General features: G+C 37.6%; 1 protein-coding gene across 1 annotated transcript in view; it reads right to left on the bottom strand.

The window, feature by feature from the left end:
* Positions 1-19315, bottom strand: part of LOC109225007 (1,4-alpha-glucan-branching enzyme 2-2, chloroplastic/amyloplastic-like) — a 29124-nt gene that overhangs the window by 2679 nt on the left and 7130 nt on the right. The window contains exons 4-19 of the mRNA XM_019389597.1: positions 18539-18637; positions 17860-17902; positions 16681-16740; positions 15782-15862; positions 15097-15213; positions 13198-13281; positions 11992-12113; positions 11718-11837; positions 10783-10912; positions 10587-10697; positions 9438-9566; positions 7383-7486; positions 6111-6255; positions 5325-5472; positions 5100-5200; positions 4070-4147 (exon numbers count right to left, since the gene is read on the bottom strand). Of these exons, the coding sequence (XP_019245142.1) occupies positions 4070-4147; positions 5100-5200; positions 5325-5472; positions 6111-6255; positions 7383-7486; positions 9438-9566; positions 10587-10697; positions 10783-10912; positions 11718-11837; positions 11992-12113; positions 13198-13281; positions 15097-15213; positions 15782-15862; positions 16681-16740; positions 17860-17902; positions 18539-18637 (1672 nt within the window). The remainder of the gene's footprint in view (positions 1-4069; positions 4148-5099; positions 5201-5324; positions 5473-6110; positions 6256-7382; positions 7487-9437; positions 9567-10586; positions 10698-10782; positions 10913-11717; positions 11838-11991; positions 12114-13197; positions 13282-15096; positions 15214-15781; positions 15863-16680; positions 16741-17859; positions 17903-18538; positions 18638-19315) is intronic.

Here is a 19315-nt window from a genome sequence, read left to right as displayed (position 1 = left end):
GGGGGGGGGGGGGGGGGATGGAAGGCCAAAAGAGTCACAATTGAGCAAGATAGGAAGATGACAGAAGGCTACTGAGCAAACATCAAAGGTATTAACTTGAAATATGCAAAAGGATCTGAGAGGGTAGTGCCGAGGTGACCCGGAGCATGCTACAAATTCATTAAAGGCTAGAGCCTCAGTGCTGAATCGCAGTTTTTCATATTTACAGTTATGCCACTCCATGCCATCTATAAGGAATTTTGACAATCTGGGCAAAGGCAACAGAAATTTAAGGCAAGGAATTAAAGGCAAAAAAGGTCTCCAACCAAGTTTCTTCTGGTTCTTAATTCCATTATTACAATTGAGAAGTGCATAGATATTCCTATACACGGACTAAATTTTTCATTCTAAGATTGTGATGAAACCCATGCATTTCAATTATTTGTATTCTTCTTGTGTTTGATGGATGTTGAGTTATTTGTTCAATCTTGTGCTTGTTGTTCGTCCCGCATTGGTTGATAGATTGGGTTGTTGTCTCCTTATATGGCTTTGGATAATCTTCACCACATGAGCTAGCTTTTGTGGTTGAGTTAGTCGCAATTTCCATTTTTTACATTCTTCATTACCTAGTTTCCAGAGAAGTGGTAAACTCCCATAATGGAATCACAAAACCTATTTGCAATGAATCCACAATACGTAGTCAAACCCCATAAGGCTTCCCTGTGAAGACTATTGTGTGTGTGTTTTTTGTTTTTTTTTTGGGGGGGGGGGGGGGGGGCGGGGGGGGGAAGGAATTACCTGCGTTAATTAACTTGGTACAGAAAGATAAGTGAAATTCTACTCTTTTTAGAAGGCCTGTCAAAGTAGTGAGAGTGGTGAAATTTACCCAAGTTTTAGTAGTGAAACTAAGGTAAAAAGCTTCCTGTATCTGATACAGGAAGCATGACCTGTCCATTCAACATATTTCACATAAACTATAGGGGTCATTTGGTTTGCGTATAGAAAGAATTAATCCCAGCATAAAATCTCGCATAAGATAATACAGTGTTTGGTTGAGGTATATAATTGATTTCAGTATAAAATTCCGCATAAGATACTATAGTATTTGATTGGTGATACTAAATAATACCCCCATTAAATTATGCAGGAATCTATGCATTATTTTATGCGAGATAGAATGTGGAATAAGAATACGTGTATTGATAATGCAGAGAATAAACTATTACATAAATGCCCTTTTAGAGTAATTACTTCATGTATAAATTTTCTTAAGTATTAACCACCGTATAACAATGCATTCATTATTAATCACCGCACAACAATTATTTCATTATTAATCAACACATAAACAGTCACTAGATTACTATCCCTGCATTACTAATCCATGCATAACTTACTTCCAAACCAAATGACCTCTTAGATTCTTATGTCAAAACTAGTTTATACATAGATTTTTTTTGGTAAATACATCTTAAAAGAAATTTTAACTGACAAGCACTTGCTGTATTGACATGGTTCTTTGGGTAGTTTAGGATTTATATATCTGTGTAAAAAGGCAACAAAGTAGTTCACCATTTACAGAGAGCACAGGACCATCACTCCAAGATTGCATCCTACTTGTATCTAAGTAAAAAATACAATACTGATCGAGTATGAGATGCTTCAGTTCAGCGATTTTGAGCCACTTCCTTAAATGAATAAAAGTCGTACTATCCTCATGCACATGAACAAAGGGATCTTATGAGGAACACCAAGTTTCCTCCCCTCACTTATCTTCTCTCCGACAAGTCTCTTACAGGCTTAGCCAAATTTTAACATGGGCTCTTCCAGTAAAAGTTCGAAAGCAGCTTAACAAACTCAGATGCTCATTCCTATGGGAAGGCAATTCCAAAGATCACAAATTCCATCTTGTGAAATGGGATAGGGTAATACTTCCCAAATCACTTGGGGGTCTAGGAGTAAAGGATCTGTTACTACACAGTAAGAGCATGTTGATGAAATGGCTTTGGAGGTATAATCAAGAAGGAATGAGTCTATGGTAGGAAGTAGTACAAGCTAAGTATGGCAGTGATAGTCATTGGTGCTCCAATATGGTTAATACACCTCATGGTTGTGGTCTATGGAAGGGTATTTACGAATCTGTGGAATACCTTCTCTCTTAATACAACTCTCCAGGTGGGCAGTGGGGAACATATCTTATTTTGGAAGGACATTTGGACTGGTCAAAGCACTTTGAAGGATGCTTATCCAGGACTATTCTCAGTTGCATCAAACTCAAATTCTACAGTCGCTCAGAACTGGGAGGTGAACACTTCGAGCCCAAAATTGAGGAGGAACCTGCATGATTGGGAGATAGAGGATCTGCTAGCTCTACTTGGCAGCCTTCAGAACACTTTCATCAACAACCAAGGCAGGGATAGACTCAAATGGGGAAACAGTAGGTGTGGTTCCTATTCAGTCAAAGCATGCTACTACAATATGAGCTCTAACAAAGCATTGATTGATCAGTGGCCATGGAAACTTATTTGGAAGACCAAAATTCCTCCTAAGGTTAGTGGTTTCTGTTGGATAACAGTACAGGGTGCTTGTGTACTCAGGATAACCTTATCAGAAGGGGTTTCCAACTTGCCAACAGATGCCATATGTGTCTTAGCAACCATGAAACAATCAATCACCTGTTCCTCCACTGTACAGTTGCAACAGACAATTGGTCTATGTTTATATCACTTTTTGGTCTACATTGGACTATGGCATGCAATGTCAGGGATGCCTTTGTGAGCTGGAGCTCCTGGAAAGTTGAGAAGTCCATCAAGAGAATTTGGTCTATGGTTCCTGCTGTATTTTGTGGTGCATATGGACAGAAAGGAATCAAAGATGCTTTGATGGCATTTCAACTGTCAGACATAAACTCAAGGCTAGATGTTTGGTTTTACTTTTTTGCTGGGTGAATCACAACCCTGTGCATAACCCTGACCTTTTCTTGGACTTTATCACCTCTAGAGTATTGTAAAAGGTTTTTTCTTTCCTTGGAGCTGATATCTCCTTTTCTTTTGTAATCACTGCATCTTCTGGATGCCTTTTAATTAATACACCACTATAAAAAAAACACGAACAAAAAGATGATTCACTTTATACTGATTTTCTTCTCCTTTCCTAGTTGTATTTTAACAGTTAGTAGGTCTTAGAGTTTCTCTAAAGAAACAATAATTGCACCGGATTACGCAGCACAAGAAACTTGATAATGTGAGACCAACCTTTGGCTAGCCTTTATGTTTCTCTTACCAAAATCTTCTCTTTTGGTCTTGTTTATGTTCAGACTATTCCACCAGTGTGAGATGAAAAGACAGCCGATTGCAGATCTTTACAAACAAAAAAAATATCACCACAAATCTTGCCAGTTAACTTATGTTATTTTGTTTGGTTCATTAGCTTCCAACTGCTTGTCCTTGTGTGCTACAATAGAAAACAACTTTATGCTTTTCTCTTATCAGACCTTCAGAACTGAAAGACCACAATTTGTTTCTCCCAACAGACAGCAAACAAAGAATTCTCTACTTCATCTTCTCACACCAATTTCCACCACCAAACACCAAAAAGAACTATTAGCTCAATAATCCAAGCTACAATTATGGATTAGGAATTTTATAACCTTCGAATTTTGGACTGACTGTTAAACCTAATAGCTATTTATTGCTGGTTAAGTCTTCGGTAAATAGGGTGGGTAACTACTTTTTATCTCTTTCAAAAATTTGCTACAAGTTCGAAACTTTAACTACATATTTTCATGATATATCTATGGGAGTACTACCATAACTAGAAACTGATTCTCATGAATCAGCAAAGTAAATGACTGGATCCCAGTTTCGTCTGGTTGTTCAAAGGATGATAAATAATTACTGGTTATGGACAAGAAATTTCAGCAAACTGTATTTAGCCAGATAGTAAAAGACACAACATGAATATGCTTATCACATAGATCTGAGACTATGTTTTACAAGACCTTAATGAAGTTCCTTAAATAAATGAAAAACTACTGGTATGGGAAACCAAGAGCACAAAACTGAGAAAGCGGCACAATATAAACACATACCTCATATCTCTCTTCAAGATGCTGCATAGCCTGGTCAAATTCTTGCAACCCATGATATCTTAAATATTCTGCATCTCCCTGAATATCCAGCAAGGATAAGCACCCACAAATTAAGACCAAAAAAAGCTAAAAAGGAACTTAGAATAATGCCAAGAAAAAGTTAGAATATTGGCCCTTATCCTTCTCTTTTACCAAAATAGAAAAAACTGATGGGAATCCTGTGTGTGATCCCACTTTTTGTGATCTTTTCTGTTACTTCTTAACTGGACAATGGAATGACCCTTATCCTTTATCCTTTACCGAAATTTTGTTATGTCCATGCAAAAAGACGAGAGTATGAAGCATTTGGGGAGGAAATTAAACTCTACATGAAACATAAATATCAATGTATATTTACACTAATGACAGAACTCAAAAAAGCTACAGTTTGCGTGTCAGAAAAGGATGACTCTGTAAACTGTAGAAAAGACCCGACTTACCTTTAAGGAGATAAAAGAGGTCATCATAGTTCACAAAGCAACCAACAGAGTTTCAATTGATAAATGTAACATGTTCATTCACTATAAGCATAGACAACATTATTTATGTTGAGTAATTGTATATCAAAGCGAATTATCTTTTTGCTATACTCTCTTTATCCCACAAAGTTTTTTGCTAGCAGCTCTATTAAGTAATATGATTACTCACCCTTGCTCAGCGTAAAGACAGCCTAAAAACATTAATCTCTCCGTTCCATTTAGTATGACATTGTTACTATATAGGGAACCAAGCAGTGTTTTCTTTGACAATGCATTTGTAAGAAAATATGATTTACAGTATGTTTATATAATTAGTACATATGTCGATATTTCAAATAATTAAGAAATAACGTCCAAATTCACGCCGAAAATTAAATATTTTGACCCTCGTACTCTAAACCCCATCATTCCCTTTGGGAACACAGGGAGTATTTGTATCATCGCCACACCAATGCACCAAGAAGCTAGAACGGTAAAGCATACAAACTGGATAAAATAATGCAAGGGCTAACCAGATCAAATCTCCGTCTACATTTATCATAACTGAAATTGTTTCCGGGAATCACTTGTCCATCAGGGAGGTGTTGTTCAGCCCTAGGGAAATCAATCCACTCTGGAAAATATAAGTGAATGTATTAATGTACAATAAAGAATACCAGGAAAGAAAATTGTACAAGATCAAAAGCAGCCTAGCAAAAAAATTAAGGCCAAGGAACCAAAATGTTAGCAATCTATACCAGGGTGGCCAAATTCATTTCCCATGAAATTTAGGTATCCTTCTCCTCCTAATCCCATAGTTACAAGCCTGATCATCTTGTGCAACGCAATCCCACGATCTATTAATGGTGTTGACGGTCTATCCAGAGCCATAAAATCATACATATCCTGAAAAGGATAGTTGCGTTGGTTGAAGCATTACATGAGAACTTGATAAACTAAATCAAGAAAACACACAGATCTAGCCCTTGAAGACGTAATTTTGGGGCGTTATATAGACTCATAGTTGACATAATTGCGTGTCAACAACTCCATTCTGTTGTAATGCTTATAGGACGGGATATTCATGCTCATGCGTTACTATTAGAGAAATAAAAAGGGTAATCATCAAAATACACAAAAAATATCCAGCTTATACAGAACATGATGGTGCTTTTTTAAAAGAGAGAAAGTAGTAGATTCATGTATGAATACATCCTTCAGAAAAAAATTACTTCAGAAATGAAGCTGATAGTTTCGTGAAATTATTGAATATCTAATAGAACCGGTGGAAACAGTCTCTCTACCTTCCCAAGGTTGGGGTAAGGTCTGCGTACTCACTACCTTCCCCAGACTCCACTTGTGGGATTACACTGGGTTTGTTGTTGTTGTTGTTCTAATAGAACTGGTGGGTGAAAGAATGCAGACTTCTCCCTCAAATAAATGGATGAGTTAATAATGCAAAACTAAAGTTCTCCTTCAAGTGGCATGCCCAATCTTAAGTTTCAGTTTCATTGCTGAGAAAAAACAGAAAAAGTATATATAACCTTGTCCATCAACCAGAATGCTATAGTTTTATCACCAACTAGAGCTTGATCATGACTTTCAGCATATGAAACACACTTTTCCGACCATCTTCTATTTGTCAGTGTATGAACAATATCACCCACTCTCCAATCCTCATCCCTTTTCCTGTAACAAACAGTGTTAGAAAAAAAGAGTTTTCTAGATCAGCGACTTGCATATAGAGACGAATATGAACTGCTGGAAATTAATTGAAGTCAAAACACAAAATATTAAGGTGCACATCCTGAGAGCAAGCGTGTGCTCTGTATTCTGGATAGAGAGAGCATATGGTCAAACAAGTAGTAGACACGCATTGCCACCCAGCGTAATAGCATCAACACTGAAATCATGTGATTATAGTTGGACAGTTGCAGAATAATCTTTCAAAGTTGTCTCACCATAAGAGCACATGCATCTTTGCCTCACTTAAGGAGATAGTTCGAAATCAACACTAGTTCACATAACCAAACACTACACCACTCAGACATTGAGAAATTACCAAAACAGTGAAACACTTCCTACGAGATGGCACCATTATTTTTCTTAGGCAAACAGTCCAACCATGGATGCAATCATATACTTGTTTTCCTATTTCTTTACCCTACATAAGACTAACATTGCCTTCCTCCATATACAAGGTAAACAAGCTTGCTCCACTACTCTCCCTTTGTTGAACATATACCTCACCCTAGAAAATGGTTAGGATGCTTCTAGATTAGAATAAATGTGAAATGCAAACCAAGAAATTGTAATCAAACACGGGTTTTGGCTAGTGATTAAAAGGAGATAGTCTGGCTTGATTGCACGAGTCCATGTATCCTGATTAGTGTACCATCACCATCAGAACTGCTGCCCATTGAAAACAAATAAAAAGGCAAAAGAAGCTAGTGCAGATGGTTTTCGCCAGGAAAGCATCCTGTTGACTCTTGAGTGATTCAGATTACTGCTTACTAAGAATCTTATCTTGCAGCATTCATGAGAAAACTTCACGAGTTAACAGAGTGCTCAGTAAATCCTAAAGAGAATATGTAACTACTTTTCTCTAGACCAGTTAGGGGCTCCCAGAAAAGGAAGAAAAATGTACAAGGAACAGCAAACAAGATATGCACTTATGCAGTGTAGACCACATTAAAATGTTTCAGTGCTTGTGCTTGAGTCACCTCATCTATTGTAAACTTCAAATTGACATCACCCACATCAAAAAATATATATAATTTCAGGAGTAAACGTATGAAGCTTTAGAAACAGCATACTTGAGCAACTCAATCCATTTATCAGCAATTGCCATATGCAGCCGATAGTCAAAGCCAACACCCCCATCTTGAACGGGAATACAAAATGTCGGCATTCCACTAACCTGAAATTAGTAGCAAAAAGAGTAGAGAATTAAGAGGATGATCAGAAGAGTCGCAGCCCATATAATGTCCTTTCTCTTCACATTGTATAAATATCTGTTTCATAAAAGAAGAACCTTTGAAAAGCATACAGTAGTACCAAGGACAAGCATACAGAGTCCTCCATAAGCAAACCAAGCAGATCAGGAATAGTCACCCAACTCCTTAAAAGGACACTACTTATACTACAAACTCTTTTGAGAAGAAATACTTGTCCTTAAAAATCCTTGCATCACCCGATGCCCCAAACACACTAAACAGTTACCATATCAACACATTTGCCGGTATCTTCCCTTCTTTGCTAATATTAAATTTACATCCGACAAACAATAATCCATTCAGAGTTAGTAACCAGACACATTGCTCAGATTAATCAAATACTTCCAACCATGACTATTTTATATTTGATAAGTTACTTCGTTATAAATAAAGTACAATATTGTCACAAACAAGTAGTCCCATGCAAGATGCACTATTAATGGAAATCACCTTATTGGGCTCTTGAAAATCTAATAGGCCATTGTCATTTTTTTTTTTGACTAAGTAATAGGTCATTGTTATTGTTAAAGACAAATAAAGCATTTGGATGAGGTAGCACACGCAATTCAGCCAGTATTATCCCATTCATGCACCAAGACCGGGCAAAGGTTTTGTACCCTTCCAAAAAAGCCTAGGGAGAACCTAATGGAGTTATAAACTCAGAAGAAGGAAAGAGCCTAAAAATTCTTTCCGATGAGCCGGCGGCTTCTCTTTGAATTTATCATATTTTATTCTGCCTTTTATTCCTCAATATGGGAGAAAACTTTCTTTACTTCATGTGACAAATCTTTTGAGCTTTCTTTTTTTAAGGAAGATCGTAAAAGATGGTTCCTACTGACTGAGCGTAGCAGGCACTTCACGAGTGGTATTAAGATCGACGATGACAACTTAAGGTAGGTTTGCAACAACCTTAAGCAAGCATCCAGGGGAGCAGGGGATCTTTATAGAAGGTGGGGAAGAAAACAACAAAATCATCTTCACGGAGTTTATCAAAACTATAACATCTACGGCAGATTTGTAAGGATAGAGACTTGGCTGGGGGAGAAGTCGACATTGCTGAGAAGATTTTACGCTTTCTGGGGAACCCACTGTGGGTAGATCCATACCACCTCCAACACCACAACTGGTTCATACTTTGAGGCGGCAAAAATGCAGAGTTGGCCGGAGGTCATAACACCTTTGACCACGCTGGAAGAAGAAAATCACCCCTTATCCAGATGTATAATTAGGGAGTTCAATAACCCTTTCAATCATAGCCCAAACACAGAGGTGATCCAAAAATGGTTTCTTTCAAGTGGAGAATATGTGCAGGTCTCAAGGTTACTCCGATTGACCACAATCAGTTTCGGTTTGAATTCCCTTCGACGCAAGAGGCAACGAGAATAAAAAACGGAGACTGGTATTGGAATGTTATGCATCTAACTCTATGGTGGACGCTAACACACGGCACTGGATTGGAGCGGAAAAAATCAGAGAGTTTATGGATCAAAGCTTTTGGTATTCCACTAAATGCTTGGTCCACTGAGACATTCAGAACCATCGGCGACCAGTGTGGATGTTATCTTTCCACTGACGAAGACACAAAGCAAAGAACACACATGGCTTTTCTAAGCAGTAGTTTTCTGAAAAGTGAACCAGACTCCTCTTAGAACAAAAACTTATATCCCCTGACCTCAAAACCAAATTGATTCTCTAAGCTGTTTTTTAAAAATTATTAAAATTTTCCATACACACTTTATAGGTGGTGTTAGCAGACGGTATCCTCCAGCTTGATGATCCTACCATCAGAAATTCAGCATACTGAGGTCTCTTTGTATTTTACACACGATCTCAGAGCATTCCAGTCACCATAAGATCAATATGACAAGTACTTACATCTTCACCAATGGTAATCGCATTTGGGAAAAGCCCGTGAATAAGATCGTTGACAAGCATCAAATACACCACAGCATCCACATCGGTCGCGAATCCAAAATATTCATTGTAGTTCCCAGTGAATGCCACCTATAGAAATTAAAATGCATCAGGTAAGTCGTTTAGCAGAATACTGGAGAGACCACTTGGTAAAACACATGAAGCGGGAAGAAGGAAACTGATATTTCCAAATAGTTTGACATTAGCTGTGCGTATAACTACTGCAGAGTTCCTGAAGCTAAAAAGAGGATTCTCATAAACCTTAATTTTTCATTATATTCTGTAGATATTGGGAAAGTATTCACCAACTCCACCTATGTGAGCCTTGCGAAGTATAGCCAGTCTCAAGCTTGGATGAGGGGGATCACATTAGGTTGAGGTTAGCATAAAAGTAGTTCAACTCTGATTAAACCTTCAAATATTAACCTGAATAGGGTGGAACAGATACAGCAGATTCATATAGTCGACTTCAACTAATTTTGGATGAAAGCATATTGAATTGATCGATTGGAAATTGTTGACTAACATGTTCTTCCATACTTTTGCAAATTTGGAAACAGTCTCAAATAGGGCGCAAGCTAGGGACATTACTATATGAATGACACTTCATCATGCAACTCTTCAGCCTGTCTGTTTTATAGTAATCTCATTGGCATAGACACCTTTAATCTATATTAATTCATCTCTTTGATTGGACAGATTTATCATAGACATTCAGGCAGAGAATTAACATGACTTGCAGGCATTTAGCTCATTCAATGAAAGAAGAGGAACAAACAATGAAGCCGATTTTATACAATGGTAATACCAGGGTAATACTAAATAAAATGAAGAGAAGGTACGAATTCTTCTAGATAATATTAAAATCATAATGCCTTGGCTAATAAATGGCCATGGTACTAAAAAGGAATTGTTGCAGTTAGATGCCTAATTACTTTATGAGTTGCTTACTAGAATACTAAATAACTGATGCGTACTCCATAGAATGATGCAAAGATCAACTAGGTTTTTTTCCCCCATAATTTGGTAGTTACCAGGCACCTTGTTGTCTAAAAGCTGTCACTTCTGATCACAAAATTGAGTATAAAAATTATGTTAGATCAACTTTACCGATAATCCGTGGTGAGTATACATCATTGATGTCACGCCATCAAATCTAAATCCATCAAATTTGAACTCATCCAACCACCATCTCGCATTTGAGAGAAGATACCTAAGTACCTATAGCAAGAAACATAGTTTCTGTCACACCCATGGACACGACGCACAAGGTTCTGGTTGACTCATATTTGAAGGAAGAAAGTACCTCCCAGTGTCCATAGTTAAAGAGGCGGGAATCCCACATCCAATGATAACCACGAGATCCAGAGTGAAAATAACAACTATCAGTTCCATCAAACATGTTCAGCCCATCTAAAGTATTATTTGATGCATGGCTGCAAAAAAGTTGCCCGGTTACAGTGAGTTAAGGACAAAGTAAAGCTTGTCAATAGAAAATAAGTGCCAATAAAAAAGAACAACTCTTATTATGACCAGATGTAAGAATTAAGCACCATTTCTTTCATTTATGAATTAGACCATAGGAAATGCACCCACGGAACAGAAAACTTAATGATGGATCCATGGGAATAAAAAATAAAGCCTAATCTGAAAGCTATGCACTTGCACCTTAACCACAAGAACAGAAAACAGACCTCAAAATGGAGCGAGTACAGTAGTACAATTAAGAATCTTGGGAATCGACTAGGAGACTCAATCACTGTAATTGTGTATCATTTCCTATGTTAGAACATGTTTACGCACTGCCTAAACCCCAATAGCTTGTTGTATCAAGCTGAACATGCTTTCTAGCTGTCGGCAGTGAACACTATTTTTTAGGCATCGAGTAGCATAATGCATCTGGCAGAAAAGATTATGTGCGATTAATGTTTCTTAATGAATATTTCCACACCTACAGAAAAATAAGGAGAATATCTCCACATCTCTCCTTGGTTATTCTTATGAGTGCAGCAACGTTCATCATATGTAGACAGGAAAACTAATCCACATAATTAAAAGCTACAGCATTTTATAATTCATCAATTCCAAAAGGCAAATTTTTAGGCATTTTTACGGTAAGTGTCCAACATCCCCACCATCAGACTGACTAGTTCTTCACAAGGAAAACTATATGTCAACAATCAAAAACATGAAATGACAAAAAGACGTGATCCATAAATTCACTAAACACAGTTGCAATACCTGTGAACAATGTCCATGAGAACAACAATTCCTAGCTCATGAGCTTTATCAATCAAAGACTTAAGGTCATCAGGCGTCCCAAAACGGCTGCTTGGTGCAAAAAAATTTGTGACATGATAACTGAGACAAAGAAGGATAACGAGTTGCATTAGAAATACTAAAGTAGTCAGTTAAAACAGTTACTGGCACCAGTTGACGAGATGAGAAACTGAGACAACTTGCTGAAGATATAGAGTAACCAGGGAAACAAATGCAAACAGTAAACGAGAATTACCCAAAACTAGCATAATAAGAATGCTCTTGAATGGCCATAATTTGCACAGCGTTGTATCCAAGTTTTTTTATGCGAGGAAGAACTTCATCTCTAAAATTCACGTATGAGTTAATTTTAGGCTCCTGCATCACAAATCATCTGTAGGGTCAGAGGATAACAACATAAACTCAATAGTTCAGAGAAATAGCAAAACTTAAGGAGACTGAGATAAGAAATAACTAAAAGCTTCTTGAAAATGCATATAGCATTTAACTACGGTCCTAGTAGCTTGGGAGAAAATGGAAAAGAAAAAGGGGTAAAATATTTTATTTTATTTCTTTTTTGATAAAGACAAAGGGGCCAAATATTCACATCTCTGATGCATCACATTTTACAGTTACGATATCTATGCACGAGGAATCAGTTCTTGCTATCATAACATCCATATACAAAAGTATCACAAAAATGAAGAAGTCCATATAAACAGCTGGAAACACTCAAAAAATCTTGGCACAGTAAAAAGGTATCTGGTACTTTTTTTCTTCTATAGTTCTCGAAACTAGGTCATATAAACAGAGAATAGTAATAGTAAAATAAAAGATTCAAAAATACACAAGTGGTCGCACTTGACAAATTTTCAGTCTGCCTATCCCGCCGGCTTTTATTGTGGAAGATGATTACTTGGTAAAGAACAATATCGGCATGTGAAAAGGGGCCTTCAGATGCCATTTCTTTTTTTTTTGATTTGCACCGGGTGTCCGAGTCTCTAAGAGCCCCGACTAATCCCGGGGGTGCACAGGCCCTCGGCAAGGAGTTTCCCGCAAGTGCACCACGGTTAATTCAGGTTTTACCCAGTCCAATGGCCCTCAGAAATTGTTTGCACCCAGTGGGTTTCGAACTTGAGACCTTGAAAGGGAGCAAACCCCAAGGCTCAAGTCTATTGCCACCAGGCCAACCCCTGAGGGTTCCTTCAGATGCCATTTCTAGAACAGCAAGAAAAGAATTAACCTCTGGTTCATAAAGTTAACATCCAGAACACCACACGGCAAAACCTTAATCAACCAGCAGTCACTTCAGTTCGAATTTCAACAGCCAATTTAGAGAAATAGCTGCTCTGATGACTAAATGTTCACATATATGGTAGTCATGACAGGTCCAACACGAAATGAAATAACAAAAATCAGATTCATAAATTATAAAATTACATGAAAGAGGAGGGATGCACACCGGACTACTCATTCCGATATGAGATTCATATATTCTCAGTGACTTTGGTTTCTTTGGCCGTGGATGTTGGAATACATACTTCTCCTACAAGGAATTGAAAACGAATCATAACATGAAAACAAATGACAGAAATAAAATTGAGTTTGTAAGGATGCAGAAATTAGCAAGGGAATACAAGCACCTACATAGGAAAGAAAAGCAAAGCTTCTAGCTCACAGACTGCTGTGCAAGACACTACTAAATAAGCTAATCAACAAACCAACTGGACAAATATACCGGAGAACATCAAAAAGAAGAGATCGTAGAAGACTATTAATGTATGCTTGCCAGGGACTAGCTCAAATCCATACGTTAACATGTCAGCATTTTTTGTGCTTTTTCATTGGAACTCTACGCCACACAAATCCTAGCTTATCAACATATTCTTTTTTCTTTTTTTATGACGGCTATTCCACCGGGTATATCTCCCACCAGTATTAAGTGACTATTCCGCCAACTTATCACTTAGTTTATTGCTAAATAAATATGAGATCAAGCTGATCTTAGGAAAGAGATCACTCTAATTGCTCAATGATTTCTCGGAAAGAATCTCTTTATATGAAAGGATTCTGAGTTCAGACAGCAAAGGTGGTCTAGTATTTCTCTAGGTCCAAATATTGCACCTTGAAGCTATAGCTTGAAATGTGTTTTGTAAGGAAGCTGAAGAAACGGTTAAGCATATAGTTGTTCAGCGTGAACACGTAAACAAGTGTTGGACGATCATATTTGGGCTTGAGGCATGAGTATGTTGTGTGGCTCGTGTCATATTCTGTCTAGGATTCCCTTCCATTTAGGCTCGCTATTTTGGGGGTGGAGAGGGAAAGATATGGCTACAGTATAAAATGCTTATTAAGGTGCATTTGGTTGTAAAGAAATAAGAAAGCTTTCAGCAGACAAAATTTGCTATTAACAGGTTGCAAATCCCAGTGTATCTCAATGATTTAGTCTGGCAGCTTGGAAAAACTAGCAAAAAACCATGAAGACTGCTGGAGCTTATTTTTTTCCCCTATGCACCTGTTATCCATGGTTTAGAGCCTTCTCCTCTTAAACTCAGATAATTGATGCTCAATAAAGTTCCATATTCAAATAATTCATATTTTTCTAATACAGCTCGATTGTAAAACCTTATATATTGTAGCATTTTGGTGCAAACTGGTCGTTGCACATGATTAGATGCAATGCTAGACACAACAGGGGATTTGCACAATTGTAACTACGCTTGTTGCACTGGCTTAATGCAAGTATTTATAAAGCATCATATTACTTATAATTAAAAAAAAGAATATTATACAAGTGGATAGCTGATAGCATACTCCTTAAGTAATTCGATCGTCTCGTATTTCTACAATTATTTTTTTAGTAGCAATTTTTATTTATTTCCAGTAAAACCCATTTGGCCATTTCAATTACTATCCAAACAAAAGAATAATGGCAAACTTAAATGCAGCCACATGTGAATTTTCCAGCATGGGTTTTCACATATGAGTTCAAACTAATAAAGATTTTCCATTCCATTGAGTGTGACCATCTCATTTAAAAGCTTAAGCTATTATAAAGGGCATCTTTAATTTATTTAATTAAGTCTTCAACATGCCCCTTCATGTGCGGGTCTACTTCTTTTTCATGTGCCAAGCACGAGGAAATTTTTCCTGATAATGAGTGGTGGTGAGACTCGAACCTAGGACCTCTACCTACTCTGCTACCATGTGGGAGTGTGTGAAAATCTCATCTAAAAGCTAAAGTTGTTCGAGATAGACACCTTAATTTATTTAATCATGTCTTTACCACATTCCTTTGTATGATGAACCAAATACAAGTCCATATATTGGCAATTAGCAACAACAGAGAAAAGAGTGTAACCTCTTCGGGTGGATCATAGTATATTCCATTGTATGGAATTTCACCAGGAGGCTGTACAGAGAACTTGATCCAAGCAGGAATGGAATCCTTAACACCTGATGGAGTGTCCATACGTATCTACATTTTCAGTATATTAGAGTAATATTAGTAAATAGTGGCATAGAACCACAAGGATCAGACACAGACGATAAACTATGATTATATTATGAAACAAGCACAGTGAAAATATATGCTATATACATTATGGAGATGATGAATTACAATTAAATGCTCTGACCTAGAACATTAGATCAAACCTAGAAAATCAAATATTGATATTCATTGTCACTAATCTAGAATTGAATAATTAAGAAATTGAATCAGGGAAATAACTTTTGAAAGCTCATTCATAGATGAATATTTATTTGTTTCTTTTTGGAAGGGGTGGGTTGGGGTGTCTGTGTGCTGAAAGAGAGAGCGAGAGGGGAGATAGAGACACTATAAACTTTGTTAAAACATATCTCCTTGAAAGAGTTTGCAGCCAGCACTTATCAGGCTTAGAAGTGAATAGACCTATATAACTAAAAAGAATCTTGAACATTCTTTGACACAAGCATTTTAACTGAAAGGTAGAAAAAAGTAGTATCGACAGCCAATGGATAAAATACCCAAAAGTCAATCAGAGCACTGTAGAAAATGAACATACCTTCACTCTGGACCCATGAGGAATAGCAGGAGAGCCGTCCGCATTATTTGGCAAAAAAATCTCCCAGACACCAAATTCGTTCTGCTTATAGATCATGAATTAGTTTTATGCAACATTCCATCACTGCATAGAGCTTAACATTGTAACATCCAAAGCATAACATGTCTTTATAAGATGGTAAGAGAATACTACGAGCTTCACTCAACATGTTAACCACCATCATCCTAGATCAAAACAGCAGTACTATGCAGATTACTCTTGTGCCATTGCCTCTGCAGAGAGCAATAATTTTTGTATAGCTCCTCTTCGATCTCTACACTTGTCTAATATCCGGTTGATCCCTTTAGTGCAATGAACTGAAAAGGAAGGAATTGTTGCATGCTCGTAGAAGTAAAGCAGAGTTCTGAAAGACTCAGGAAAGTTCTAAAGAACAACACCAGATCTTGAATATTTCATTTTATCAGATCAATGAAACATCTGACAGAATAATTAGACTTCTTTTTTTTTTTGGTAAGTAACCAGACCAGTTCGACATAGAAAGCACTATTCTCACAAAATACCAATTTAAAGTGTGTCGTCATTTTCAGACCTACTATCAAGGAACTAACGAAATATGAGCCTTACCAGAAAGAAGTCAAGAAACAGTTACTTTGAAATCTTAAGAAATCCATATTTTCTTGCAAAGACTCCCTTGTAACATGCAAATTTGAAAAGGGGATTACGTGCCAATATAACTCGATCAACAAAGGGGTAATAGAAAAGGTAAACAGAAATAAGAATATGAGAAAATTGCTAGAAACTGTGAAATGAGTAGCAAAGACAATCAAATGTAAAGAACACAAGGCTCTCAAACAAAAATGGCAACAGAACCACTTCGATATGTACTGTAAGGGATATACCCGACTCATGACGTCAGCATTTGGGTTCCAATTGTTGAAATCTCCAATGAGGGCAGCCCACTGCAAGGGAAAGGATAGGATATACATGCAATTTAGACTTTCACAAAACGATATTATCATATCTTAAACAACATGCAGAAGTTGGTATAAAAACTGATGGGTATATAAGGAGATCACCAATGACTTTACATTTTATTTCACATTAATCTCATTTCACTGTATACTGCACTTGAACCTTATTTCTTTAGTAATCAGTTTACACAAAACGTCAGAATTTGCAGCTTTGGCCGAAAAATGTTCTGCCATACATCCAGCAATTATGTGTTGCTGAAGGGATTCTCCTCTCTTTTAGAAGGCTCCTTAATGTAAAATCAGCGTACTGAACTCATCGGACTTAGTAAAAATCAAGAAACGGCATTTTATACTGATAAAAGCACCCTCTAACCAAAAGAGAAACACTTGGTTTGCTGTTTGTTATAGGTATCCATACTGGCATAAGACAAGCCAGGTCAGAATATCATGGTTGTGATCCTCAAGACAAATTTGTACTTAGTTGGCAGATCTTGAGTCAGTGTAGTCCTAGGAATCCTGGGAGCTAATTCTTACATGCCAAAATAGATCTTTTACTTGCTAGTGGGCAGTGGCAGAAGAAAGATGATTCACTAATTATTGTGGGATACAGAAGTTTGCGACCTGGAGTATTCTAAAATAGTTTCAGTTCTTGACCTTTATTCTGAAAACAACAACAACCCAGTATAACCCCACTTAGTTGGGTCTGGGGAGGGTAGTGTGTACGCAGACCTTACCCCTACCCTGGGGTAGAGAGGTTGTTTCCAAATAGACCCCCGGCTTCCTTCCCTCCAAGAACTTCCCACCTTGCTCTTGGGGAGACTCGAACTCACAACCTCTTGGTTGGAAGTGGGGGTTGCTTACCATCAGAGCAACCTTTATTCTGAAAAGATGACTTAATATATGTACATTCTCACTCCAGCCTCAAAGTGACCATCACATTGGACCAGAATAAGTCTTACAGACTAGGTCAATGCCTCACCAAGTCGATGGGGAAAAAAATGGCTCACCAAGTCGAGGCCTAGATCAAGCTTGCAGAATCTAAAATGGCTCAATTTTGTGGTCCTTTCTATCATAAGAATCTAAAAAAACAAGAAAGGAAACACTGACCTTGGCACCAGGAGCCCACTCCCGATAAGTGATACCTGTAGCACTGGCAACAAAGTTCACAGGCAATCAGTGACCGGTACTTCAGCCCCTCTCAGTAGAGCAAACTTACAAAGGGAAAGAAGGAGCATCTACAGTAAGGTCAAGCTTACAGATCTGATATAACGTACATATACTCCAAGGAAAAGAAAAACAGAAAGTAAAAACATCTACAATAAAGGGAAAAACAATATCAATGAAGTACATAGATTCTCTTCCAGCAATTAGGTGTAACACTAGCTCCAAATGTTCCTTTTCGTAAACATCAACTTCGGAAGGTCACTTTCCGGAATCACTCCTGCTGTCTGAGACAAATACTTCAAATTCCAATATATACCATGCCTACATTGCTAGAAACTAGATGATAGCTATTTTTAGTAAAGGGCTGAGCATGTCAAGAATTAACCGCTGCTATATACATGTCTCCAAATACAAAATGTAATCTGTTTCTCTTTCTTTTATCTGCAGATATTAAAACCTAAAAGCACCTTTTCACTCCTCAATAGGTATGAGTGTGGGTCAAAGAAGTACCAAGTTAGCGTCAACGAATAACATTATGGCATGAAAGTGACAAGGTTTTGCACAAGGCCGGTCTCGAATACCTTCAGAAAGACAATTAAATAAGATAGAAAGCAGTTATTACCTACGAGTGAAACCCATTTTTTCGTAACCACGAGAAAAAGCTTCCAAACCACCCTCATACTTGTCAATTGCCTCCCTCATTTTCTTGTACTCTGAAAACCTAAAAGTGGACAGCATAGAAAAGAATTCTTTAGATTTTAGCTGGCCATGTCCAGGCACAGGAACTGCAGAGAAAGATAGCACTGCCACTTGGGGCAGAACAAAGCAGATAAATGCTGAGGCATATAGAGACACCAAGAGCATAACCATAATTGCATAACCAAAGGCAAATAATGTCTCGAGAGCAAGAACATCCAACAAAGAGAACAATTCATAGAGAAAGAACAAAAATTCTAAAAGTGCATGTGAGCAATCAGCTCTCAGAGTTAGTAAAACTGGAAAGTTGAAGAATAAAACAGAACTGCTGACGAACAATCCAACCGGTACAGAGCATGGTAGACTGCTATTAGAAATTAAACTAGCATGTTGCTGTGCTATGGGCCTATTGCGTCCTTCAAGAATTAGACTTGGGAGACAAAAACGAAGAATGTACAAAGCAAATACTCAAACCTAGGCAGAAGAACAAGCAAAACAAAGCATAAAAAAAAGGGTCAGATGGTGACAAGGTGATCATCTCCCTCTTTGTTCACGCAAGTGGTGGTCACCTATCTCCCGTTTTGTCCATGGCCAAAGGATTAAGGGATTTAGAAATATGCTGAAAGTGGCTGTAGACTGGGGATGGATTAAGGGATTTAATGTGGAGCCAGTAAGCCTTCAAATTGTCTCCATTACCCCCTCC

Source organism: Nicotiana attenuata, chromosome 4 (genome assembly GCF_001879085.1).
Source record: "Nicotiana attenuata strain UT chromosome 4, NIATTr2, whole genome shotgun sequence".
Taxonomy (NCBI): domain Eukaryota; kingdom Viridiplantae; phylum Streptophyta; class Magnoliopsida; order Solanales; family Solanaceae; genus Nicotiana; species Nicotiana attenuata.
This window is presented reverse-complemented; position numbering and strand designations above follow the sequence as displayed.